The following is a 27,642-nucleotide window of genomic DNA, read 5'->3' on the forward strand; positions in this document are numbered from 1 at the left end:
TCGGGGAAATTATGAGATGTGCAGAATACCAATTTTTCATGTAATGTATGATTAGAATTAATAGCCAGTCCAAATTCCCCCCCTTCCTTACTTTCAGAACATTAAGAGTGCTGTAGGTTCCCCTGGCATTGCTTCTTACTGCCCCAAATCAGATGGTTTTAGAAAGGCCATAAACAAATGCGAAAACCCCCCAATTGCTATCACTGCTTTTGTTGTTCCCACTTTTCCTGCATTTGCCTTTTGATGTGACAGTTTTGGTTAATCATTGTATAACCACTGATAGACTTGCTGTTATATATACAGTATATTTGACTCTAATATCAGATTGTAAAGCCTTTTTTTCTCAGCAACTTTGTTAAATTGTTCACTTTGTTTTTTATTTATAGCTATCCATTACACAGACAATGTTCAATTTTAATGTTATGGGAATAAAAAAACCTATCCAGTTTCTCTACAATAGTTCTTCCTACTTTATTCTGGTATTCTTTCTTCAACTAAAAATCTTTTTGTGCTGAACTAAATTTTTTGGTCAGAAGGGAAATAAACCAGATTCCTTCAATATTGTGGTTGCTATTTTTAAAGCTCTTGAGACTTTACAAAGTTTCTTTGAAGAGTGAGTGACCAGAATGTTCAACAGCATTCAAATCTGATAGCTCAATGGAGTTATATAGAATATTGGCCATAAAGTACCAGTATGTTAAATTGTTGACATTGTGTAAGCTTATACAGTATGTTCACAAATATATGAGTGAAATATCCTTGTAATGGTTGCAGCCGGTTGCTGCTTGTGCCATGCCAGTCATGAAGGGTTGGAACATTCTGACAAATTCTGAGAAGTCCAGGAAAGCAAGGTAAGCTACCTCTTACTGCAAGCAGCTCTCTGCTTGCTTATATGAAAGGGCTGTCCTTGTATATTCTTAATATATTAGAATAATTTCAGACATTTGGATTTCTCCCATTTTTTCATTCTGCATTAAAAAAAGAAAATTCAATTTTTAAGGAAAAGGGGATATACTGTTGTTAGCAATAGTAAATAAATTGATTTATGTTTCATATAATTTTCCAATGTTTTATTATTAACAATCATATTGAAAACATTTTTGTTTTTAAATATGGATCTACAACAGAGAAGGTGTAATGGAGTTCCTGTTGGCTAACCATCCATTGGACTGTCCCATTTGTGATCAAGGAGGGGAATGTGACCTTCAGGTATTATTCCCTAGGATATTTTTAAAATACTTTTTGAAGAAAACTGTTTCTCAGCTGCATGAGGTGGCTTGCTTTTGTTAATTATCTTTAGGATCAATCGATGATGTTTGGCAGTGATAGGAGCAGATTTCTGGAAAGCAAACGTGCAGTTGAAGACAAGAATATTGGTCCTCTTGTAAAAACTATCATGACCCGCTGTATACAATGCACTCGCTGCATCAGGTAACTGCTGTGTACATCAACGGACTATAATATGCTTTCTGATTAGGGGAAACCCATATATCAGTATGTAATGACATTATAAGTGTTTTACTAGACACAGACATTCAAATGCATAGGTAGACCTGTTTTTGGGAAAGTCAGATCCAATAAGAAGACAATATTCATCATTTGTTCCAATGAATAGTGAGATCTCAAGACTGATCCTTTTTTTATTTTCAGTTATGATTCTTATTAGAACCATTGGCCAATAATGATACAACATTAAGTGCAAGTAGTATTATGTCCTTATAACATCATGTTGCCTTCCTACTTACGATTTTTGATTGAATATCTATTAATTAAATGCCACTTGTACAGAAGAAAAAAAGAGTTGTATATAGCAGGTCCTGGATTGGGAGCAACTGTAAAAGTCAAGGAATTTTTAAAAATGTATAAGTTTAAACATCCTGACTTTCTAACCCTTAATTATTCCCCAAATAAGGTGGGAGGCAGGGTAGAAAATGCTTCCATGTTTAGGGAAATTCAGGATTTTAAAAGGATGCTAGGCTTAAAATACACATTGTGCCATCAACATGCCAAAATGCAAAGAATGTTTTTAAAAGTTTAGCTCTACTCAATTCCAGGGAACACTCTGGTACTAGTAGGTGTGAATGGAAGGTTGAGAAGGGTTTTGCAAACTGCTACTACCATGTTTCCCTAAGAATAAGCCCTCCCCCGAAAATACGCCCTCCCCCGAAAATACCATTTACTCTGGTTAAAGTTAGGGAGACAGAGCTGGAAATCAGGTAAGACAGCAAGAAGATCTTGCTCCATGCACCCCAAAATAATAAGACCTCCCCCAAAATAAGGCCAAACGCTTATTTCAAAAAAATATAAGACAGGGTCTTATTTTTGGGGAAACATGGTATAGCTAAAGGAATTGGAAGCTGTTTGGGGCATCTGCAGAGGTTGCTACTAATGCAGTGATTTTTACTATGGCAAAACTAGAGAAAGTGCAGAAGAGAGCAACCAGGATGATTAGGGGACTGGAGGCTAAAACATATGAAGAGAGGTTGCAGGAACTGGGCATGGCTAGTCTAGCAAAGAGAAGGACCAGGGGAGACATGATATCAGTGTTCCAATACTTGAGGGGCTGCCACAGAGAGAAGTGGGTGAGTCAATTTTCCAAAGTACCAGAAGGCCAGACAAGAAATAACGGATGGAAGCTGACCAAAGAGAGATCCAGTGAAAATAAGAAGGAACTTTCTGATGGTGAGAATGATCAACCAGTGGAACAGCTTGCCTGCTGAGGTTGTGAACACTCCAACATTTGGGACTTTCAGGGGGAGACTGGATTGCCATTTGTCCGTGGTGGTATAGGGTGTCCTGCTTGAGCAGGGGCTTGGACTAGATCAGTGATGGGCAACCTTTTGAGCTTGGTGTGTCAAAATTCGCCAAAAACCCGAGCATAACTTGGGTGGTGTGTCACCTTGAGAAAAAAACTGGAGGGTCATGAGCGGTCCCAGCTACGTCTTTTTTTTCACTCCCCTCCTCCTTCCACCTGTTTTGCAGTCATGGTGTTGTGGAAAGAAAGGAAGGAAGGAAGGGGGGAGAGAGAGAAGTGTGCAACACAGTTACTACTTGGGAGAGAAAGAGGGGGGAGAGAAAAAAACTAAGGAACACTCCCGAGTCAGCCAAATCGCAAACGGCGCAATTTTTTTTTAATCGGTGCAAAACAAAATTAAGGGGAGAGGAAAAATTATAATAATAATTGCGCTTGCTGTACCTGCTTGCAGTCGGTGGGAAATTGGAAAGCGGGGAGATTTGCATCTTGGCCACTCCCTAACAGTGTTCCCTCTAATTTTTTTGGGGGGTGGGCGGAAAAGTACAGTGTCTGAGCGACAGTCCCTTTGGGAGTGGACGGCATATAAGTATGTATGTATGTATGTATGTATGTATGTATGTATGTATGTATGTATAAAGAAAGAAAGAAAGAAAGAAAGAAAGAAAGAAAGAAAGAAAGTGTGGGCGTGCGCTATCACACATGAGCAAGTACTTGCATCCATAATTCTATCTCTTCTATGTCTCCCTCCCTCTTTCCTCCCCCCTCTTTCCTTTCTATCTCTCCCTCTCTCTTTCCTTTCTATCTTTCTCTCCCCCTGCCTTTCTCCAAGCCCTTCCTTTTCCCTCTCCCTATCCTACTACCCCTCTCCCTCCTTTCTATCTCTCCCTCCCTCTTTCCTTTCTATCTTTCTCTCCCCCTGCCTTTCTCCAAGCCCTTCCTTTTCCCTCTCTCTATCCTACTTCCCCCTCCCCCTCCTGTCTATCTCATCCTCCCTCTTCCCTTTCTCCCATTCTCTCCCTCTTCCTTTCTATCTTTCTCTCCCTCTTTCCTTTCTATCTTTCTGTCCCTGCCTTTCTCCCTCTTTCCCTTCATTTCTCCCTCTCTCTTTATCTCAATTCCCTCTTTCTCCCTGGGCTGTTGTGCCTGCCCTGCAGCCCCACCACGGACGGACTGCCTTAGCATCGGCGCCCCCCCCCCCACACACGCTGCAGCTGCCGGACCATCAGCGGCACACACACCCCACACACGCTGCATTTCTCCCTGCCTTTCTCACTCCTCTTTCTTTCTTGCTCTCTCTCACTCTCCCTTCCTATCTTCTCTCTCTCTTTCTCTCTCTCTCCCTTCCTTTCTTTCCTTCTCTCTTCCTTCCACTTTTTTCTCTTTTCCTTCCTTCCCCTATTCCCCTCCCTCTCTTCCTTTATATTTATCTCTACCTTCCTTCCTCTCTTCCTCCCTTTCTCTCTCCCTCACATTCACTTTTCTCTCCCTTCCCTCCCTCCCTCCTTCTGTCCTCTCCTCTTTCCCTCCCTCTCTTTCCCTTCTTTCTCTCCACATCTCTGGCGTGCAGCTGGCTTTGCTGACTGGCACAAGTCTCAAGCCAGCTGCCCCGGAAAGCCAGGAAGGTCCTCCTGCCCCCCCCCCCACCGAAAAAAACCCGGAGGTCTGCCGCCACCAGCCTGAGCCTCCCGTTGCTCCACTCGGCTTCGCTGTGGACCTCAGTTGTGTTTTCGGGGGGAGGGAGCGGCGGGAAAGCCCTGTTCAGGCCAGGAAAGCTGGCTTTCCGAGAAAGCAGCGCGCTTTTCAAATGCACTGCTTTTTTGCAACTCTTTCCTGGGCAGGGGGGAGGGAGGAGGCCTCTCCCCCCTCCCTCCGAAAACACAATGGAGGATGACAGGCAGGGCGAAGCGGGGTGGAGCTACGGGAGGCTCAAGCAGGCAGTTCGGCGGAAGAGGAGGAGAGAGGGAGGATCGGGCGGGCGGGGAGCAGCGCCTTCTACTGCTGGCGCCCCCCCGCGCCCGCCCCCCCACGCACTAGCAGGGGGATGGGGATTGTGTGCACATGGAAAAGGGTGCACGGGGGTGTATTTTGGGGGGCGCGCGTCCTCACGCGCGCAGCTTACGGGCAACGGTGCTCCCTAAAGCTCCCCGTTTCTCCGGTGGCCGCGTGTCACCAAAAATGGCTACACATGTCAGTGCTAACACGCGTGTCATAGGTTCGCCATCACTGGACTAGATGATCTACAAGGTCCCTTCTAACTCGAATGAATGAATGAATGAATGAATGAATGAATGAACGAACGAACGAACGAACGAACGAACGAACGAACGAACGAACGAGATATGGTTAAATACATAAAGTGTTAATCATATTAATGGTATTGGATTAATATACTTAAATTTTTATATACACACACAGAGACATACACTTTGCAGCTTGTCTCCTAACATGCTGCTCAAAAATTAGTGAGTTCCTCAGCTAAAAAAAGATCTTACATGAAAATCATCAAATACAGAAGTCCTCATTTAGCAACTGGTTAAATTAGTGATGGTTTGCAATTATCACAGTGATGAAAAAGTAGCTTTGTGACCAATCCTCACATTTATGGCCTTCACGGTACAATGCAGTGTTGAAACCAAACTCTCATCTGAAACTTCCCATCTATATTTCAAATAAGCTCCATTTTGACAAAACAATTGAAGTAATTGAAGTGGTACATATTTGCCAAAATCAAAATTTGAAGAACTTCAAAAATTATAGAAAACACTGGGAAGATTGTTTCATTGTACAGAAAGTCTCTTTCTCTATTTTACATTTTAGATCCCGAGAATAGATTCATGTTTAATAGTGTGCAGAAAACTTGGCAGAGGAGGAAGAATCCCATTATTGAAGTTTTCCTTCATTTTCTTTATAAGCTTTGTTCTTCATTTACATATGAGGAGCCTGATTGATTATCTGCTTCTGCATAGTACTTGCTGTAAAATCTAGAGTTCCTACTTGTGTGAATAGGTTACTTCAGCCTATGCATAACTAGCACTCTGAACCTATTATTTATTTATTAGATATCTATGCCGCCCTTCTCACTGCGACTCAGGGTGGCGTACAATATCATAAATACAACAATAGGTAAAAGAAATGTAATTTACTTTAAAAGACTGATATAGATTACTAAAAGTGTTAAAACCCCTTTTACAGATGTACACACTCATCAGATTCAATCATTCATAATATTGGTCAGAGACAATCTCAATGCTCACGGCCCCCATGCCCACCAGCAGAGGTGGCCTAAAAATCCAGCATTATCAATGCAGTTAGTGTAGAAATGATGTTATGTTCATTGCTTAGTTTTTGGAAAGCAGTTAAATTCTTAAGTTTCATACCAGTTCAAGCTTTTGAACATTTTTAAAAAGCATTATCACAAAGAGCACATTATAGTGGCTTTGATATAGTGGATGTAAGCAGAGTATGAATGACTGTAGAAATGTGAACTTTTTCTAGCTATCGAATGAACTGGTACTGATACAATCTCTGGTAACTTTCTGTGCCTTATATGTTTATGCTTGTCTTTACCAGATTTGCAAGTGAAATTGCAGGAGTTGATGATTTAGGAACTACAGGAAGAGGAAATGAGATGCAAGTTGGCACTTATATTGAAAAAATGTTTATGTCTGAATTATCAGGCAATGTGATTGATATATGTCCAGTGGGTGCTCTTACTTCTAAGCCTTACGCTTTTACTGCTCGACCCTGGGAAACAAGGCATGTATCTTTGCTCATATTTGAAAGATTATATTATATTTTATAGTATCTGTCTTTTATTAAATGTCGGAAAAGTAAGTTAATCTTTGAACCTTGTAACCTCTTGGAAGATTATGTGATGAGATTAATAATATTACTGTTATATTATGAGCTCTCCTAGAGGCAAAATATTTATCATTTACTATTTCCTTAGGATACAACCTAGAAGAGGGAGGAGAAAGAAAGGAGAATTAAGACAATAATGAAACAAAGGGCAGCCTTTTGCAAAGCTATGTCTTGAATAGTTCCCATTTCTGGCTGTTAGTTTCTAGGGGAAAACAAGGGTAGGCATGGGCAATATTGCTGATCCCTGACCATGGTTGTTGCAAATATAGTAGCATGTGATTTAAGATCTATTATTAAAAATTGATAATGCAATTACTCAACTAGTTTGTGTGCTTTCTCTTAGGAAGACAGAGTCTATTGATGTTCTTGATGCAGTAGGAAGTAACATTGTGGTAAGCACACGAACTGGAGAAGTGATGAGAATTTTGCCAAGATTACATGAAGATATCAATGAGGAATGGATCTCTGATAAAACAAGGTATATTTTATAATTCACTGTCATCTCATTCAAATGTACATATTTTTATTTTTCATAGTATGCACTGGAAGTTTGAATGGGTTTTAGAATTATTTCTAAAATGATACTTTCTGAGGTGCATGGAAATTAGTATAAAAATTGGTTTCTATGATCCAGATAATAAAGGTATTATTAATCAAATATAATGCATCACTGTTTTATTGAAATTGTTTGAAGTTGGCTGTGGTCAATAGGGTTGTTCGTAAAATGTTTAAAACAATTAATTTTTAAATAGGAAACATTTAAGATTATATTTTTGTGGTGCTTTATCACATCACACATACTGGCATTTTGAATATAGATGAATAAAAACTATTAGTGAACATAACAAAATAGGAAAGGGCAAAATTATTTGATTAGACAGAGAGGAAAATGAACACATAATTTATGGATTTGACTATTAGGATAATTTATGAAAGAAAGAAATTATGATGTAACATTAGAAATATGGATAAAGTATAAGGATAAAGTATAAAATATCTAAAACTGTTTAGAAGATTGGAAGCTACTTCTTTAGTACTTTTTATTTTCCTTCCCCTTTTTTCTTTATTACTTTTTTATTCTGCTTTAATTCAAGGTTTGTCCTGTTTTTAATTCTATTGAAAAACTCAAAAATATTTTTTAAAAAAGAATTTTGTCATAATCCTGCATCTTCAAATGTTTGTTAAATTATAATCATTAACACTTGCTTTCAATATTTTTCTCCAAACAAATGTGAAACTGATAGGCCTGTAATTTCCTAGTTCCCCCTGAACCATTCTTAAAAATTGGAATTACATTGGCTATCTTCCAGCCCTCAATAGAGGTTGAACATAGGCGACATGTTGCATATTTTAGTTAGATGAGCCTCTGTCTCAACAGTTCCTTAATAACCCTTGGGTGGATGGCATAAGGCACTGGTAATTGGTTGATGTTCAGGCTTTTAGCACTTCTCCGTTCATCATTATTGATCTCAGTAATGATTCCTTTCCTGAAAACAGGAGATCGTGATTAGGGATATTTCCCTATTTTCTTCCCTATGAAGGCAGAAGCAAATAAATATTTCAGATTCTCTGCAATTTCCTGTTCTCCTCTTGGCAAAAGATTCCCTTTTCATCCATGTGGCCAATTGTTTCCCTGGCTAGATTCCTGCTTCTGATATATTTAAAGAATCTTTCTATTACCTATATTCAGAATTTTGGTGACAATTCCTCATTATTATTATTTGGCCTCCCTTGTTGCCTGTTTGCATTTCTTTTGCCAGAGTTTATGTTCCTTTTTATTTTCTTCATTATGGCAAGTCTCCATTATCTAACCTTTCTTTACAACGCCAATTAACTTTATAGACCTCTGCTTGAATTTAGGAGCCAGTTTTTCAAAGTAAGCTTTGTTTATTAATACAGATACAGTGGGGGGGGGGAGTATTTAGTCAGACACCAGTTGTGCAAGTTCTCCCACTTAAAAAGATAAGAGAGACCTGTAATTGACATCATAAGTAGACCTCAACCATGAGAGACAACAAGAGAAAACACATCCAGAAAATTACATTGTCTGATTTTTAACGAATTTATTTGCAAATTATGGTGGAAATAAGTATTTGGTCAATAACAAAAGTTCATCTCAATACTTTGTTATACAGTGGTACCTCGGTACTCGACCACAATTTGTTCCAGAAGTGTGGTCGAGAACCGATTTGGTCGAGTACCGAATTTATTTATCCCATAGGAAATAATGGAAATGGATTTAATTGGTTCCCAGCCCCTGTTAACTTGCTGGGAACCAATTAAATCTATTTTCTTTATTTCCAATGGGATAAATAAATTCGGTACTCCAAGCTGCAGGAAGGGTGGGGATTGCTGCAATCCCAGCAGCTTCAGGGGGCTGAGGAGCTCTATAAGAGCTCCAAGCTGCAGGAAGGGTGGGGGCTGCTGCAATCCCGGCAGCTTCGGGGGGCTCCTTTCCTCATTGCTTCCTCTTATTACTTGTAAGCAGCTGCAAAAACTTTCTCCTTCCCGGCGGCTGCAACTTTCTCCTTCCCTTCGAGGAGCAACAGCGCCGGGAACGTCACGTAATGAAGGGAAGCTGCTGGAGCGGAGGCAACTGCTGAGATGGCTCCGGCGGCTTCCCTTCATCACGTGACATTCCCGGTGCTGTTCGAAGGGAAGCCTCCGCCTTTGCCACCACCTGGAAGGAGAAAGTTTTTGTAGCTGCTTACAGGTAATAAGAGGAAGCAATGAGGAAAGGAGCCCCCCGAAGCAGCCGGGATTGCAGCAGCCCCCACCCTTCCTGCAGCTTGGAACTCTTATAGAGCTCCTCAGCCCCCTGAAGCTGCCGGGATTGCAGCAGCCCCCGGCGGTAACATTTCGGATAATGAACAAAATTTTCTCTGGCTGTTTGGTATCCGAATTTTTGTTCAGATACCGAAATGTACGAGAACCAAAGCGTTCGAGTACCGAGGTACCACTGTATATCCTTTGTTGGCAATGACAGAGGTCAAACGTTTTTTGTAAATCTTCACAAGGTTACACACACTGTTGCTGGTATGTTGGCCCATTCTTCCTCCATGCAGATCTCCTCTAGAGCAGTGATGTTTTGGGGCTGTCGCTGGGCAACACGGACTTTCAACTCCCTCCAAAGGTTTTCTATAGGGTTGAGGTCTGGAGACTAGCTAGGCCACTCCAGAACCTTGACATACTTCTTATGAAGCCACTCCTTCATTGCTCTGGTGGTGTGCTTGGGATCATTGTCATGCTGAAAGACCCAGCCACGTTTCATCTTCAGTGCCCTTGCTTGATTTTGCACTCAAAATCTCACGATATATGGCCCCATTCATTCTTTCATGTGCAAGGATCATGGTCCCTTTGCAGAGAAACAGCCCCAAAGCATGATGTTGCCACCCCCATGCTTCACAATAGGTATGGTGTTCTTTGGATATAACTTAGCATTCTTTCTCCTCCAAACACGACGAGTTGTATTTCTACCAAACAGTTCTACTTTGGTTTCAACTGACCATATAGCATTCTCCCAATACTCTTCTGGATCATCCAAATGCTCTCTAGCAAACTTCAGATGGGACCGGACATATACTGGCTGAAAAGCAGGGGGACACATCTGGAACTGCAGGATCTGAGTCCCCAGCAGCGTAGTGTGCTACTGAGGGTAGTCTTTATGTTGGTCCCAGCTCTTTACAGGTCAGTCACTAGGTTCCCCAGTGTGGTCCTAAGATTTTTCCTCACCGTTCTTGTGATCATTTTGACCCCACGGGATTTTGCGTGGAGCTCCAGATTGAGGGATATTATCAGTGGTCTTGTATGTCTTTTATTTTCTAATTATTGCTCCCAGAGTTGATTTCTTCACACCAAGCTGCTTGCCTATTGCAGATTCAGTCTTCACAGCCTGGTGCAGGGCTACAATTTTGTTTCTGGTGTCCTTCGATAGCTCTTTGGTCTTCACCATAGTGGAGTTTGGAGTGTGACTATTTGAGGTTGTTGACAGGGGACTCTTATACTGATAACAAGTTCAAAAAGGTGCCATTACTACAGGTAATGAGTGGAGGACAGAGGAGCCTCTTAAAGAAGACGTTACAGATCTGTGAGAGCCAGAAATCTTGCTTCTTTGTAGGTGACCAAATACTTATTTTCCACCATAATTTGCAAATAAATTCATTAAAAATCAGACAGTATGATTTCCTGGATGTGTTTTCTCATGTTGTCTCTCATGGTTGAGGTCTACGTATGATGTCAATTACAGGCCTCTCTCATCTTTTTAAGTGGGAGAACTTGCACAACTGGTGTCTGACTAAATACTCCCCCCCCCCCCACTGTATAGACATGATAATAGATAGAAATACATGTTCCTTTTCCTCTTTTAAAGAGGAAACTCAACAGTATTCTGCTTGTTGTATGGGTACAGTTCTCAACTTATGACCACAATTGAAGCCTAATTTTCCATTGGTAAGCAAAACAGTTAAGTGAGGCCTTCCCCCCATTTCATAACCTTTCTTGTCATAATTTTAAATATATCACTGCAGTGCTTAAGTTAGTAACACAGTTGTTCAGTGAATCTGGCTTCCCCATTGCCTTTGCTTGTCGAAAGATCACAAAATATAATCACATGATCTCGAGACACAGCAACCATGTATACATGCCAGTTGTTAAGCATCTGAAATTTGATTATGTAACTACGGAGATGCTGCAATGGTCATAAGTGTAAAAAAATGGTTATGAGTCAGTTTTTCACTGCCATTTATGACTTTGAACAACCACTAAACAAATACTTGTAAGTCAAGGAATAAACTCATTAAACTCTTAGTTTTTAATCCCTTTATTTTATTTAAAAGAAAGATGTATTTAAAAACAGATACTATCTATGGATGAACAAAGTTATTTATTTATTACTACACTTATTGATAAAAGGTATTAAAGTATATTAAATTATTTTGATATTATATAACAAATATAATTTTAAAATTATCCCCACTATTTTTATTATAAATATTAAAAAAGAAAAAGGAGACCCTCCCCAAAATATAGACTAAAATTTCTGACTTCCTTCTTTGTGCTCCAATGAATTTGCAGTACTTTTTGACATAAAGTATAAAAACCATATTTTAAATGTTTCTTTATACCTTGCTGCATACAGAAGCCATTCCTGTTTAAACTTAAATTTCTGTTATGTTTGTAGTGTCATGTCGGTTTCTCCTTTGCTATGTATTCTCCAAGTTTAAGTACTCAAATATTGCTAAAATTCTGATATGTCTTTTTTCCAGAGTTGTGTGAACAATATTTTTGCAGCTGTAAAGATGTATCTTAATAAATAAGTTAATGTGTTCTTGCATTGTATCTAATAAAAAAATTAAAATGTGACTTCATTTTGAATTTGATCTCTAAAGGATATGTATATCTTTCCAAGACTTATACATTCACCGTGTATCATGGTATTTTTAGCAGTTATTGCTGTAGGGTTGAAATTGATGTGCTAACTATTTTTCTGATACAGTTCCATATTTTCATCAAGATTCATCTTATCTGTACTTTTAAGTTTATATTGTTTGTGCTCCAGTAACCTAAGAATCTGTGGAGCTGATTACCTGGGCCAGTTCCTTCCTGTATTGACATTCTCCTATTCAGGGATATACAGTAATCCATTCTGTTCACCTTGACACACAGCTTGCTCTATGTGATATTTGGAAGAGAAAAGTTGGCTGTATCTTTTAATTTCCCTTTTTGAAATCCCACATAATTGTGTAGAACTTGGTAAGATAGTGCCTCTTTGAATGTTGAATTTTATTACATTATTTATTGCATTCTCAGTTTCAATACATATATTTCTCTCATCAGTTTCTGAGCACTGCTTAACAGTAGATCTAGTATTTCCCTCTTCACCATCATGAATAGTGATATTGGGAGATATATATTTCAGCTTCAGTTGCTTGTATAATCATTTTATCTTTGCTTTTCAGATTTGCATATGATGGCCTGAAACGTCAGCGGCTTATTGAACCAATGATAAAAAATAAAGAAGGGCTGTTCACTTATGTACCTTGGGAAGAAGCCTTGAGCTATATAGCAACTGTGGTAAGCATATGGACTTGACAGACTATTTATCACTACTTCTAAATTTGATACACATTTACGTACGAATTCTCATACTTTGAGGAGTGCTACTTTCCACACTTCAAAACAAGGAGCTTGTTTATTTAATTTATATGATTATTGAGTGACAAATGCCGTTTTAAAACATCATAGTCTTCTACCATTCATAACAATTAAAAGCTACATTGTGAAATACAATAATAAACTGGGTACATGCAGTGAAACTATTTAACAGGATCCACACTTCCTTGGGATCTCCAAACCCAATGGCGCGACCTTGTTTTATGGGTCTTCCAAAAGGCTAGCATGGTTGGGGCCAAATCCGGTGGTGGTGGTGAAATGATGTTCCAAAAGGTGGGAACCATGGCAGAGTAAAAGCTCTTTTTCTTGATCCCTTCAAGTGAAGCTCCTGGGCCAATCAAGGGACCAGCAACATGCTCCTTCTGCTAAAACTAATGGGACTAATAGATGAAATTGAGGAGAGGCACTCCTTCAAACAACCTGGCCTGATGCCATGTAAAGCTTTAAAGGCCATTTTGTATTATGTCTTGTGGTTAAAAAGGGTAAATAAAAATATTTGTGCATCGTAGATTTAAAAAGCCCTTTTGTCTCAGATCTCAGAGCCAATTTAAATTTATCACTGCACAGGTGTAGCTTTGTACTTGTATGATATCTCTTGTTTTATGAAAATGTTTCTCTTGGGAAAAATAACTTTAAAAGATTGTTCTTTTTTTAAAAAAAAAGTACAGTGGGGATCTAATGCCTGTTTTGTGCTATTTTGTTTCCTGCTGCAGCTTCAGGGGAGTCAAGGTAATGAAGTAGCTGCAATTGCCGGAGGGTTAGTGGATGCAGAAGCATTAGTATCACTCAAAGACTTGCTGAATAGAATTAATTCTGATAACCTATGTACTGAAGAAGTTTTCCCTACTGCAGGAGCTGGGTAAGAGATTATAACTGGAGTGATTTCAGTGAAAGAAATGGTAATGGAATATATTGAGAGAATTTGGCAAGATTAGAAATTTGGACAATAAATGAAATTCATGTAAGTTCCTCCAGCCCCTATTCTTAAAGGCTTCTAAATAGTCTTTATCAAGCATTAAATCCATAATTTATAACTGGAAGCATCATATAACAATTAAAAAGCTTTTTTCCTAGAAAAAGATAAGTATGCTTCTTGTTTACTGTCCGATAAAATAAAGAAAAAAATAAGATTGGTACTGTGCAGATGTAGTAGTTCATAAGTGCTATTTTAAAGTCTCAAAGCCAAATTTGAATCTTGGTGGCACAATGATTAGAATGCAGTATTGCATTCTGCCCACAGCCTAGAGTTCAATCCTGACGGGGCTTGAAGTTGACTCAGCCTTCCATCCTGTGCTAAAACGAGGACCCACATTGTTGGATGCAATATGCTGATATTTGTAAATATTTGTAAAACACTATGGAAGATGGAAGTCTTATTGCTATTGCTATTCCTAGTGGAGTGCTATATCACAATTATATTTACAGTATTATGATTGTTTATGCATTCCATTATAGAACAGACCTGCGATCTAATTACTTACTTAATACCAAGATTACAGGAGTGGAAGAGGCAGATTTGCTACTTCTGGTTGGCAGCAATCCACGCTTTGAAGCACCATTATTCAATGCAAGAATTAGAAAAAGGTTTGTTAACATGTAATGAAATTGATTTTCTTTCTGTGGATTAGGAGGTACAGAGGCCAGACATTCTTTTTTATCATTTTTTATCTTGAACATAAATCTGTTAATAGAATCAGAGCTGAAAATAATTCTTTAAGTTTCTAGTCCAACCTCCTGCTTCAGACCATTCAAGCTCCAAAGAGCATCTAGAATGGAAGGTAATTGTGTTTGCCAGTATGTTAGTGGCTGAAATAAGATTTTGACATATGATGAGGATTGTATGATTCTTTTATATTCTTTAATGCAGTTTCCCCAAACTAGCTGCCTTCCAAATGTTTTGACTTCTAGAAGTCTTAACCATGGCCATATAGCCAGAGAATTCTAAGATACATTTGGAAGGTAGCTACATTGGAGTCAGCTGGGCCGACAAACTCTCTGGGGCCTTATTTTTTAAAATTTAAATTCATTTAACCCTGCTGTTCTGTTCGAAAAAACTTCCTAATGTTATGTTCAGGTCACATACGACCCGGACCTAAAACTCTTCATTTGAAGTGCTTATGTTTGGTCAATTTGAAAACTTTTTTCACTTGGAAAGTAGTCTGAACATTTCTGCACACAATGATATGAAAATTGAAATGAAAAAAGTAAATCTTATTGGTTTATTTTGCGGATATATTGCATGCCCCCCCCCATTTTTGTGAATTTTTTTTCAATTTATGGATAGTTTTGCTTGCAAAATCCATTCTATTTTACTAAAGTTGGTGTGGGATTGGTAGCTTGAACATTTCTGAACATAATGATATGAAAATTGAACTGGAAAAATTGATGCATATTGGTTTATTTTGTTGATGAAATGCATGCCCCCCCCCCGTTTTTTTGAAATAGTCTTCACTTTATGGATAGTTTTGCTAGCAAAATACATTCTATTTTACCAAAGTTGGTGTGGGATTTGTAGCTTGAACATTTCTGAACATAATGATATGAAAATTGAACTGGAAAAATTGATGCATATTGGTTTATTTTGCACATAAATGGGCCCCCATGCTTATACTCAAATAGGCTTATACTCGAGTAGGCTTATACTCAAGTACAAGACAATATGGTTTTATATTCAAAAATAAACCAATAAGAATCATTTTTTTCAGTTCATTTCTATTTTTCTTATGTTCAGGATTGTTTCAAAAGGATATTCCAAATATTTCTAGCCAAATATGTATAAAAAGTGACAATAATGGCACACAGCAAGGCCGAGGGGGGGTGGCCCTTTTGTGGCAAAAATAAACCAATAAGAACCATTTTTTCCAGTTCATTTATATTTTTCTTATATTCAGAAATGTTCAATTTAGTATATCAAACCTTTTGGGGGGAAATTCCTTAGGGATTTGTAGCCCTAAAAAATAGAAATTGACACGAAATTCAGAAAGGATGGGGGGAGGGGCTTTTTGATCAAAATAAAAATATAAGTCTCAATTGTTCCAGTTCAATTTTCATATCATTATGTTCATAAATGTTCAAACTAGTTTTCCAGTTGAAAAAGTTTTCAAAAAGATCAAATTCAAGTACCTAAAAAAATTCTTTTTGGTCCGGTCACATACGAACAGAAACAGACTCGAAGTGATGATTTTTTTTTGCCCAGAAAACAATTAGCCACCACCCCAAAAATATTTTTTGATGATCAGCATTGTTAAATTGAGTAAATGAATGCCTAAGATTTTAAAGAATATTTCGGATTTGGAACATAAAAAAATAAAAAGTGAAAATGGTTGCAAGCAGCCGAGGGGGGGGGGGGCTTATTTCTGATGTTAAAAAACCAATAAGAATCATTTTTTTCAGTTCCTTTATATTTTTCTTATATTCAGAAATGTTCAAGCTACCAATCCCACACCAACTTTAGTAAAATAGAATGGATTTTGCAAGCAAAACTATCCATAAATTGAAAAAAAATCACAAAAACGGGGGGGGGGGGCGTGCATTATATCAGCAAAATAAACCAATAAGATTTACTTTTTTCATTTCAATTTTCATATCATTGTGTGCAGAAATGTTCAGACTACTTTCCAAGTGAAAAAAGTTTTCAAATTGACCAAACATAAGCACTTCAAATGAAGAGTTTTCGGTCCGGGTCAGGGTGACCCGAACATAACATTAGGAAGATTTTTTGCCCAGCAAAAACTAAGGCCCCCCCCCCCCCCCCCCCCAAAAAAAAAAAATTCTCATAGAGAGAACCCCTGAAATGATGAAAAGTCATGAAATTTCAGATATGCAGGGAAAATGTTTTACCGGGGACTCAAACTTGGTTTCAGGTCACATAGGACCCGAACAGAACAGCAGGGTATTTTTAAAGGATGCAAATAGGTACATTTCAAAGATAAAATGCTATTACCAGGATAAGAATCACCTGTTGCAAAAGGAATGGACACTTGTCTGAAGGTCCACTTGTGCATTGTACTTCCTTTTTCTTTTGGGAGAGGAATAATGCTAAACTATGGAATGTGCTCTTTGAGTCCCTAGGCTCTCTGCTGCTTAGAAGGAATTCAGAAACTTCTGTAGATAGAGCTCAGCCAGAAAAGTACAAAAATAAACTCATCCCATAAAGTTTGCCTATATGTTAGAACAGTGATTTTCAACCTTTTTTGAGCCGCGGCACATTTTTTTACATTTACGAAACCCTGGGGCACATTGAGCGGGGGGAGGGTGGGCTCATTCTCTTCCTCCCTTTTGCTCTATTTCTCTCTCCCTCCCTCTTTCTCTCCCTCCCTCTTTCTCTCCCTTCCTACTTTCTCTCTCCATCCCTTTCTTTCTCTTCCTTCCCTTTTGCTCGCTTTCTCTCTCCCTCCCTCCCTCCCTCTATGTCTTTCTCTCTCTCCTTCCCTCCCTCTCTTTCTCTCTATTGCTTTCTTTCTTTCTCTTTCTCTCTCTTGCTTTCTTTCTCTTGTTCTCTTTCTCTCTCTCTTGCTTTCTCTCTCTTGTTCTTTCTCTCTCTCTCTTGTTCTTTCTCTCTCTCTTTCTCTCTCTTGCTTTCTTTCTCTCTCTGAGCTTCGCGGCACACCTGACCATGTCTCACGGCACACTAGTGTGCCACGGCACACTGGTTGAAAAACACTGTGTTAGAAGACCTTACATATTTTTGTGCTTACTCCTCTTTCAGCTGGCTACATAATGAGCTAAAAGTGGCTCTTGTGGGCAGCCCAGTCGATTTGACCTACACTTATGAGCATCTGGGAGATTCCCCACAGATACTATTAGACATTGCTTCTGAGAAGCATCCATTCAGCAAGGTACTTTCAATAATAAACTCTGGTTTTATATCTAACTTTTCTTACAAAATTACAAAGTTACAATGTCTTTAACTATGGAGTGATTTTTCACTGGTGTCTTGTTATTTATAAAAGGTTCTGAACCAGGCAAAAAAGCCAGTGGTGGTGGTGGGCAGTGCAGCACTGCAACGTGATGATGGAGCAGCCATTCATTCAGCTATTTTGAATATTGCTCAGAATATTAGGACAAAAAGTGGAGTAGATATTGACTGGAAAATTGTGAACATTCTTCATAGGTTTGTCCAAGTTCATTTTCTAGTTTGATTTCTACCTCTTATATTAGAGTCATATTTTTTTAAATCATAAACTTGTTTATGTACAATTATTTTTATACCACTTGCCCAAGGGGTTTACAACTCTAAAACAATAAAAATTGCGATAAAAACCATAAGAGTTTTATATGGCCTAGCTCCCCATTCAAATACTGATAATCTCCTAGTGCTTTCTTCTTTGAAAGCTCTGTGAAAAGGCATGATTGCAATTACTTTCCTAAAAGATAATAGGATGGTGGCATGAGACTATGACCAAGCTCATCCTGGATATGTTCTCAAAGGGAACAGAGGCCTTCAGCCTGGAAGCAAACCAGCAATCAATGCAATTCCTATAATAATAATGTCACTATGATGTATTTTCAGACTTACTTGCAAGATTTTGTAAAGAGAACCTTTCAATAAAGGTAAAACTGATATTTCTGGGTCTGCTGCATTCGTGGACAAAAAGTATCTCGGACCCAAATGGCTTCTAAACAAATAATGTGATAGCTCTGTTTTGTAGGATTTGTTTTGAACCTATTCTATTTCAGCTATACCCTTGAGTTGGTAGGCCGTGGGTCAGGACTTCTTTGTTAACTACAGCCATCTTGATGAATTATAAAATATAATTTAAAAAACGAACAGATTATTAAAATTACTGATTTCCCACTGGTTTGAGTAAATTGATATTTAGAAATGGGCTTAGCTCAAATGCCTAATAATACACGTTGAATATATTTAGAATGACCTGAACATTTTCTTTAGAACTGAAAATGATTGAACTCTACACATAAGGACTTTTTTTCCTATTAAAACTCTCCCTACACTTCCAAATTACATGTTTGACATACATTTTAATGTATTAAGCTTCAGAGTCTGGAAAGTAGATCACGTATTTAGAATAAGCTTTCATAGATATGGATCGGAATAAATAATCCATACCTTTCAAAAATTTTGATTAAAAAATCTATATACTTAGTTGAAAGGAAAAGTTTCCATTAACTCATTTTGCTGGATCCTTTTCCAAAATGCTTTTACCAAAGATAGTAAGACCAGATATAGAAAGCTTTATTTGTGTCAGTAAGACATGGTTCTGCAAAATAGGAATTGGTTTATGGTCAAGGGTCTAGGGTTTATCAAGTCTGAGAATATTGGCTGAAACAATAATTTCTTCCTCTACAGAGTGGCAAGCCAAGTAGCTGCTCTTGACCTAGGTTACAAACCAGGTGTAGATGGTATCAGGAAGAACCCTCCTAAAGTGCTGTATCTTTTAGGGGCTGATGCAGGTTGTATTACCCGACAAGATTTGCCTAAGAATTGCCTTATCATTTATCAGGGTAAGTAACTGCAGTACTTTGCTTTGCATTTGATTTAGCAATACGTCTGATGTGTCTGATGTGCATTCCAAAAGTACTATAGATGACGGATACCTATACATTATTGTTTTGAATGAAACAATGTATATTTCAAAAGTTCTGTTTTAAAAACTTAGTTCAGTGGCATAATGTTGAGGATTCTGTTACAAATAGGACACTCTATTTTTCAGAGTATAAGACACACACTTTTCCCCTTAAAAGAGGGTAGAAATGTCGGTGCGTCTTATACACCAAATACAGCCATTTTGGGCCACCTGAAGCCCTGCCCCCGCGTCCCATTTTTGCAAAAAAGGGGCCCATTTTTTTGTTAAAACCGGGTGCACAGGGTTTGGGAGGCTTGCAGAGTGCTCTAGGTGGCCAAAGAGGAGAAAACCTTTTTTTTTTAACATCTTCAAAATCTTGGTGCGTCTTATACACCGGTGTGTCTTATAGTCTGAAAAATAAGGTAATAGGATTTTGATTGATAATTCTGGTTTTTATCAATCAACTGGGATATTTTTAAAAAGAGAATAATTATACTAATACAGCAGTAGAGAGTCATGTCACTTGTTTTTGGTTTAAAATCGAAGAGTAAGAAAAAGACATCTGCTTGAAGCTTTCAGCCTGGGAGGTAGGTTACTGCTGATCTTGTTTTTGTTTTATTCCTTGTTTTGTTTAATACCTTGCTATGGGAATTTATAACTCTTGTACAATGCATTTTTATTGTAAATTTCCAGACAGATAATGTAATGTTTATGTATGCACTACTGCTATGTAAAGAGAATCTGCTAAAATTGAGTAAATGTGTACTACAAAAACCACCAATGAAGTGCTATTACAGTTGGCTTGTTAGGCTTTGATGGGATATTGAGCTTCAGTGTGAAATGCAAAGATTCTGTGTTAACCTGGACTAATTTGTTTAGGTTTGCTATTTATGTGACTATTTTTGCCTGAACTCTTCATTGAAGAGAAGACATTTTTGATTTTTGTTGTTGTTACTTGCGAAGTCATGTCTGACCCATTGTAACCCCATGCACAACTTTCCTCCAGGCCTTCCTGTCCTCTACCATCCTCTGGAGTCCATTTAAGCTGATGCCTACTGCTTCAGTGACTCTGTCCAGCCATCTCATTCTCTGTTGTCCCTTTCTTCTTTTACCCTCAGCCTTTCCCAGCATTAGGCTCTTCTTCGGATGAGTCCTTCCTTCTCATTAGGTGGCCAAAGTATTTGAGTTTCATCTTCAGAATCTGGCCTTCTAGAGAGCAAACAGGATTGATCTTCTCTAGGACTGAGCGGTTTGATCACCTTGCAGTCAAGGGGACTTGCAGGAGTCTTCTCCAGTACCATATTTCAAAGGCCTCAATTCTTCGGCGCTTAGCCTTTCTTATGGTCCAACTTTCACAGCCATACATTGCAACTGAGAAAACCATAGCTTTGTATACAGTGATCCCCCGGTTATTGCGTCCCCGATCATTGCAAACAGGGTAATTCGCGATTTTTCAACCCGGAAGTCAAAACACCATCTGCGCATGCGTGCCCTTTTTTCTATGGGCACGCATGCGTAGATGGTGCCCGGCAGATCAGCTGCTGGGCGGCTTCCCTGGGTCTTCCCCCTCTTGCTGGCGGGAGGGCGAGCAGCGGGCATCAGCAAGGAGTTTCCCCACCGCCCACGCAAACTCCTTGCTGCCGTCCGCCCTTCGCCCGCCCACACCGTTCATTCTCGCCGCTTTGGAGCTGAGTCCTGAAGCGAATTCGCTTCAGGACTCAGCTCGAAAGCGGCCAGAGCGAGCGCGGACAAGCCGTTCGCTGGTGCTAGCTCTCGCCTGCCTGCCCGCTAGCGAGGAGCCGCCTGCCTGCCCGCTAGCGAGGAGCCGCCTGCCTGCCCGCTAGCGAGGAGCCGAAGATTGGGGGCGGCGCGGCTGTTTTAAAACGTCGCCACCGGCATGGGGGGCTTGCCAGCACCCCCCGGACTCCCAACCCGGGTTTGGGGGGCTGCTAGGAAGCCCCCCATGCCGGCGGGGATGTTTTAAAACACCCGCGCGACTTTCCAATGAGTCCCGAAGACAAACGCGTTGTCTTCGGGACTCATTGGAAAGTCGCGCGGGTGTTTTAAAACGTCCCCGCCGACATGGGGGGCTCGCTAGCACACCCCCAAACCCGGGTTGGGGGGTGTGCTAGCGAGCCCCCCATGTCGGCGGGGACGTTTTAAAACACCCGCGCGACTTTCCAATGAGTCCCGAAGACAACGCATTGTCTTCGGGACTCATTGGAAAGTCGCGCGGGTGTTTTAAAACGTCCCCGCCGACATGGGGGGCTCGCTAGCACACCCCTGAACCCAGGTTGGGGGTTCGGGGGTGTGCTAGCGAGCCCCCCATGTCGGCGGGGACGTTTTAAAACACCCGCGCGACTTTCCAATGAATCCCGAAGACAACGCGTTTGTCTTCGGGACTCATTGGAAAGTCGCGCGGGGTGTTTTAAAACGTCCCCGCCGACATGGGGGGCTCGCTAGCACCCCCCCGAACCCCCAACCCGGGTTAGGGGGGTGCTAGCGAGCCCCCCATGTTGGCGGGGACGTTTTAAAACACCCGCGCCGCCCCCAATCTTCGGCTCCTCGCTAGCGCTGCGGAAGTAAAAACACCATCTGCACATGCGCAGATGGTGTTTTTACTTCCGCAGCGCTACTTCGCGAAAACCCGCTCGTTGCGGGGGGTCCTGGAACGGAACCCTCGCAACGAGCGGGGGATCACTGTACGCACTTTTGTTGGCAGGGTGAAAAACTAGTACATATTTAGTATGCTGTCTAGATTTGCCATAGCTTTCCTCCCCAGAAGCAAGTGTCTTTTAATTTCTTAGCTGCAGTCCCCATCTGTGGTGATCTTGGAGTCCAAGAGCCCAAAAAACCATTTTTTATAAGAGACACTAAACAGGTTTTTCACTACTGTAGATGCCTTCTTGTTTATATTTACTTTATTCTGATTTTATTTTTGTTTTCAAAACTTTTAAAAATAATAATAATAATAATAATAATAATAATAATAATAATAATAATTTATTAGACTTGTATGCCGCCCCTCTCCGAAGACGCCATTCAACCATTCAACTTTTTTTTTGGGTAGTCTGGGTAGTAAGTAATACTAAGTATGGACCCACCTAGTCTCATGGCACTAATATGAAAAATAGGAGTGGCAGGTGGTCCCGAGTTCCTTTTATTTACTAGGGTCAGAATATTTGTGCTGTTTAAATGTTGTTCTGTTGGAATCCATCCAGTTCAAAACATCCCAATGAAAGCAGGGTTGTTTTGTTCTGAGATCAAAACAAAACATGTCTATTGCTTCATGCACACCTCTGAAATTTTGTTCTGAACTAATAAAGTTTAAGCCAAGTAACTGCTCAAGGTAAACTAAATTATTATTGAAAGTAATCCACTTGTATTATTCTTATACTGTTTCCCTGAAAATAAGTTCTTATATTTTTTTGAACCCTGAAATAAGTGCTTAGTCTTATTGCCATGCACTCAAAAACCCGATTGGACTTATTATCAGGGGATGTCTTATTTTGGTGAAAACAGGGTAGTAATTTTATTAAATGTTATAATTAAAAAGAAAAACTAATACATATTTAAAATAAATGGGAAAAATAGGACAGAAAAGATAGATGTCTTATCTATAAACAACCTGTAAAACTTCTTCAGTGCTGATCAGCAAAAGTTCATGAAAGATTACCAGAGATAACATATCTATTTTAACCTTGATCAAATAAACCAATTTTATATACTTTCCTTTTACTTTTAATAATCTTGATTTTTAGTGCCATCAGACAATGTCATAGAACTTTTTTCATTTTTTTGTCCCTACTCACAAATTCTTCAAAAATTTAACAAACCTGTTTTGTAAATCCAATATAGGAATTTTCTAAGTTACTCTCTTGGTTTATTATTTCTGCATTCCTTCTAATTATTAAGACATCAGCTAGTTTCTTTGTATGGCCAATGTAGCATCTTCTTTCATACCATTCTTACAGTGTGTCGTTTTTAAATCCACTTACAATCACCCTCAATGTTGTCAGGTAAAACTTGTTCCTCTTTCATAAACTTTTGGAAACACAGTATATCTATAAAGCAAACATTCTTACTTCTGGATCCATTGTTTATAATATCCTTCAATGTGTTCAATGTTAAAATATTTTGCTTTATTTTGTATTAAATCAAATTAGTAAATCAACTGCTCTTCCCTTTAATTGTAATCTTTAGCTCCCTCTGGCATGCACAATTATGTCCAGCATAAATTTGCATTACAATTATAAAATTTGTTTATTGTGTGGTATATGGAAGAATGAACTCATAACTAAAATGATCAGGCATTTTTTCCTCCTGGGATGCATAGTGTTGTTGCTACCTGCAGGTTTCAACAACACCTGCCTCTCTTTAATTGGAGAGGGTCTTTTTATAAAAAAAAACTGAAAGCAAGCATACAGGACCACTGAGACTGCCGACCTGCAAACCTAAACAATCCTACAAACCAAACCAAGTCTACTAATTATATACTTTTATATCTTGATGTTTTATTGTGCACCCCCCAGAATCCCATTTTGAGAGAGATGGATGGTTCAAAAATTTGAAACATAATAAAAACATACTAAAATTAATTGTCAATAAATCATGTAGGTCTAATCTATAAGTGTGCAGTTTATAGCCAATAGCATATATAATCTAGGGAATAGCTGTTAATATGTGGTGAGGAAAAAATTGGAGTCTGGCTTAAAATTTTATTGAAAGGCATCTGTCTCACATATAATCTACATAGCCAGCCTGTTCTTCCTTTCCTACTCCCTCACTCCAATTTTAATCTTATATCAGTGTAGTCTTTCTAATACATCTGATGGAGTGAGCTGAAGTTTCCAAAAGCTTAAGCCTTAATAAAATTGATTAGTTGAAAAGCTGGATAAATAGTAGTATACTGTATGTATAGCATGGATTTACAACAAATAGATCTGTTGGAAACCTGTGAAACTGGAGATTTGTTGCATGAATTGTTTGAATTCATTTTTATGTGGACACATAATGTACATTTCATATTAGGTCAGAATTAAATATTAAATGCAATTCTTATATTAATAGAAAGGTTGTAGCTAAAGAAATAAATGAGTTGCAAAATTATAAAGTTCAGTGAGAAATTAAAAGTAACCCATTGCTGCTGCAATCTTTTTCAGGTCACCATGGTGATACTGGAGCATCTATGGCTGATGTAATTCTTCCAGGAGCAGCTTATACAGAAAAGACTGCAACCTATGTAAATACCGAAGGCAGAGCTCAACAAACCAGAGTAGCAGTGACACCACCTGGCATGGCAAGAGAGGACTGGAAAATTATTAGAGCACTCTCCGAGGTACGGTAAATGCCCTAATCACTGAATATTTCCAAATTCCAGATTGAATTAACACTTGAGAAAAGGAGTTGAAATCATGAACTTTTTTAATTTAGTCAATGTTTGAAAAATAATTGATCAAAGAAAGATCATAGTAATATAAACTATACGTCTATCGTAACTGTATTTTCTGGAACTGAGAGATTTGAATGTGAAGATTATTGATTTGTATTTAAAAGCTTGTGGAGATTGGACAACTGAATGTGCATTTTGACATAGGATTCTGTAGAAAAAAAATGGATATAGTCAGTGTGTTTTTGCTATGCTATATTGAGTTACAAGTGTTTTATGCTGAATGGGTACTATTATATTTTAGGCCAAATATTCTTTAAAATATTTTTTGTGACTAGAGGATTTGCGAGGAAGAATGGCAGAAAAATCCCCCAATCCAGTTTGTCGCATCATACTCCAGTGATCTCAGAGGCCAATGTCTTAAAATAACTTGAACGATTAAAGACAAATAAGGCAATGGGTCCAAATGGCATCCACCCCAGAGTTCTTAAAGAACTCAGATCTGTCATTGCTACCCCCCTGACTGATTTGTTTAACCAATCCCTTTTAACAGGAGATGTTCCTGATGATTGGAGAATGGCCAGTGTTGTGCCTAGGCACAAGAAGGGCAGTAGAGAAGAAGCTAGTAACTACAGCCAGTTAGCTTGACATCAGTTATAGTTAAAATGATGGAGACTCTACTCAAAAAGAGGATAAATCAGCACCTAAAAACCAATAATTTATTGGACCCAAACCAGCATGACTTTACTGAGGACAAATCATGTCAGACTACTCTCTTTGATTTCTTTGACTATGTCACAAAGGTGTTGGATGAAGGTGGTGCCGTGGATATTGCCTATCTGGACTTCAGCAAAGCCTTTGATATGGTTCCACATAAAGAGCTGATAGATAAATTAGTGAAGATTGGACTTAAACCCTGGATAGTTCATTGGATTTGCAGTTGGCTGAAGCCTAGATATCAGAGGGTTGTTGTTAATGGCGAGTATTCTGAGCAGACAGGTTACAAGCGTTGTGCCACATGGGTCTGTTCTGGGCCCTATTCTTTTTAATATCTTTGTGAGTGACATAGGGGAAGGTTTGGTAGGGAAGATTTGACTATTTGCCGATGACTCTAAAGTGTGCAATAGGGTTGATATTCCTGGAGGCGTCTGTAATATGGCAAATGATTTAGCTTTACTAGATAAATGGTCAAAGCAATGGAAACTGTAGTTTAATGTTTCCAAATGTAAAATAATGCACTTGGGCAAAAGGAATCCTCAAGCCGAGTATTGAATTGGCAGTTCTATGTTAGCAAAAACTTCAGAAGAGAAGGATTTAGGGATAGTGATTTCTGACTATGGCCTGTGGGCTGCATACAAATGGGTGAGCAGTGTGGTCGGGCGGTAGGAAAAGCAAGTAGGATGCTTGGCTGCATAGTTAGAGGTATAACAAGCAGGAAGAGGAGATTGTGATCCCCTTATATAGAGCGCTGGTGAGACCACATTTGGAATACTGTGTTCAGTTCTGGAGACCTCATCTACAAAAAGATATTGATAAAATTGAACAGGTCCAAAGACGGGCTACAAAAAATGGTGGAAGGTCTTAAGCATAAAACTTATCAGGAAAGACTTAAGAACTCAATCTGTATAGTCTGGAAGACAGAAGGAAATGGGGGACATGATCGAAACATTTAAATATGTTAAAGGGTTCAATAAGATTCAGGAGAGAAGTGTTTTTAATAGGAAAGTGAACACAAGAACCAGGAGGCACAATCAGATGTTAGTTGGGGGAAAGATTAGAAGTAACGTGAGAAAATATTATGTTACTGAAAGAGTAGTAAATGCTTGGAACAAAGTTCCAGCAGATGTGTTGAGTAATCCACAGTAACTGAATTTAAACATGCCTGGGATAAACATATATCCATCCTAAGATAAAATACAGGAAATAGTATAAGGGCAGACTAGATGAGGTCTTTTTCTGCCGTCAATCTTCTATTTTTCTATACTCCAAAAAACCTGGGGTTGTAATTGATGCTAAAGGTGTTTCAACAAAGTACCAAGTAAAGGCTCTGAATACTTATACCATAATATTTATTTATTTTTCCTTTTTAATAAATTTACAGACATTTCTAAAATTCTGTTTTTACTTAGTCATTATGGGGTACTGAGCATAGATTAATGAGAAAAATATATTTTAACAATTGTAGAATCGAAGTTGCAGCATAACAAAGGTGAAGGGGGGGTATGAATATTATCTGAATGCACTGTATATAATTTTGGGGGTGTATATGGATATCAACATAAATATATATATCCACACTGGATCTTGAATTTCGTTCTCTCTCTATGTCTTTTAGCTGACTGGTGTAACTCTCCCTTATGACAATCTTGAGCAAGTGAGGAGGAGATTAGAAGAAGTGTCTCCTAATTTGGTTCGATATGATGATGTGGAAGAAGCCAACTATTTTATTCAAGCAAATGAATTGTCTAAGTTATGTTCCATTATACCATTTGGATGTAAAAACTTCAAGATAGTTACTTTTCATATAAATTATTATAATAAAAATTATGATTGATATTTCTGCCTTAAGCTTGTATAACCTAATGTTCCACTATTGTACAATAATGTGTTAAGTTTAGTGATTTGTAATATAATAATAATAATAATAATAATAATAATAATAATTATTATTATTATTTATTAGATTTGTATACCGCCCCTCTCCAAGGATTCGGAGCGGCTCACAAGTAAAACATCATATATAAATCCAATGTTAAAACAGTTTGAAAAGCCCCTATTAAAAACAATCATACAACCCAAACATACCATACATAAAGTCAAGACAGCTAAGGATATATCAATTCCTCCATGCCTGAGTTTTCAAAAGTTTGCGAAAGGCAAGGAGGGTGGGGGCAGTCCTAATCTCCAGGCGGAGCTGATTTCAGAGGGCGGGGGCCACC

The 27,642-nt window shown here is 38.8% G+C and overlaps 1 protein-coding gene across 1 annotated transcript in view; it reads left to right on the forward strand.

Moving 5' to 3' along the window:
- Positions 1 to 27,642, forward strand: part of NDUFS1 (NADH:ubiquinone oxidoreductase core subunit S1) — a 40,414-nt gene that overhangs the window by 11,144 nt on the left and 1,628 nt on the right. The window contains exons 5-17 of the mRNA XM_070731987.1: positions 775 to 851; positions 1,128 to 1,209; positions 1,301 to 1,431; positions 6,326 to 6,511; positions 6,960 to 7,094; positions 12,574 to 12,688; positions 13,501 to 13,646; positions 14,243 to 14,371; positions 17,496 to 17,625; positions 17,740 to 17,900; positions 19,098 to 19,252; positions 24,477 to 24,652; positions 27,039 to 27,177. Coding sequence (XP_070588088.1) covers positions 775 to 851; positions 1,128 to 1,209; positions 1,301 to 1,431; positions 6,326 to 6,511; positions 6,960 to 7,094; positions 12,574 to 12,688; positions 13,501 to 13,646; positions 14,243 to 14,371; positions 17,496 to 17,625; positions 17,740 to 17,900; positions 19,098 to 19,252; positions 24,477 to 24,652; positions 27,039 to 27,177 — 1,762 coding nt within the window. The remainder of the gene's footprint in view (positions 1 to 774; positions 852 to 1,127; positions 1,210 to 1,300; positions 1,432 to 6,325; positions 6,512 to 6,959; positions 7,095 to 12,573; positions 12,689 to 13,500; positions 13,647 to 14,242; positions 14,372 to 17,495; positions 17,626 to 17,739; positions 17,901 to 19,097; positions 19,253 to 24,476; positions 24,653 to 27,038; positions 27,178 to 27,642) is intronic.

This window comes from Erythrolamprus reginae, chromosome 1, assembly GCF_031021105.1.
Source record: "Erythrolamprus reginae isolate rEryReg1 chromosome 1, rEryReg1.hap1, whole genome shotgun sequence".
Classification (NCBI taxonomy): domain Eukaryota; kingdom Metazoa; phylum Chordata; class Lepidosauria; order Squamata; family Dipsadidae; genus Erythrolamprus; species Erythrolamprus reginae.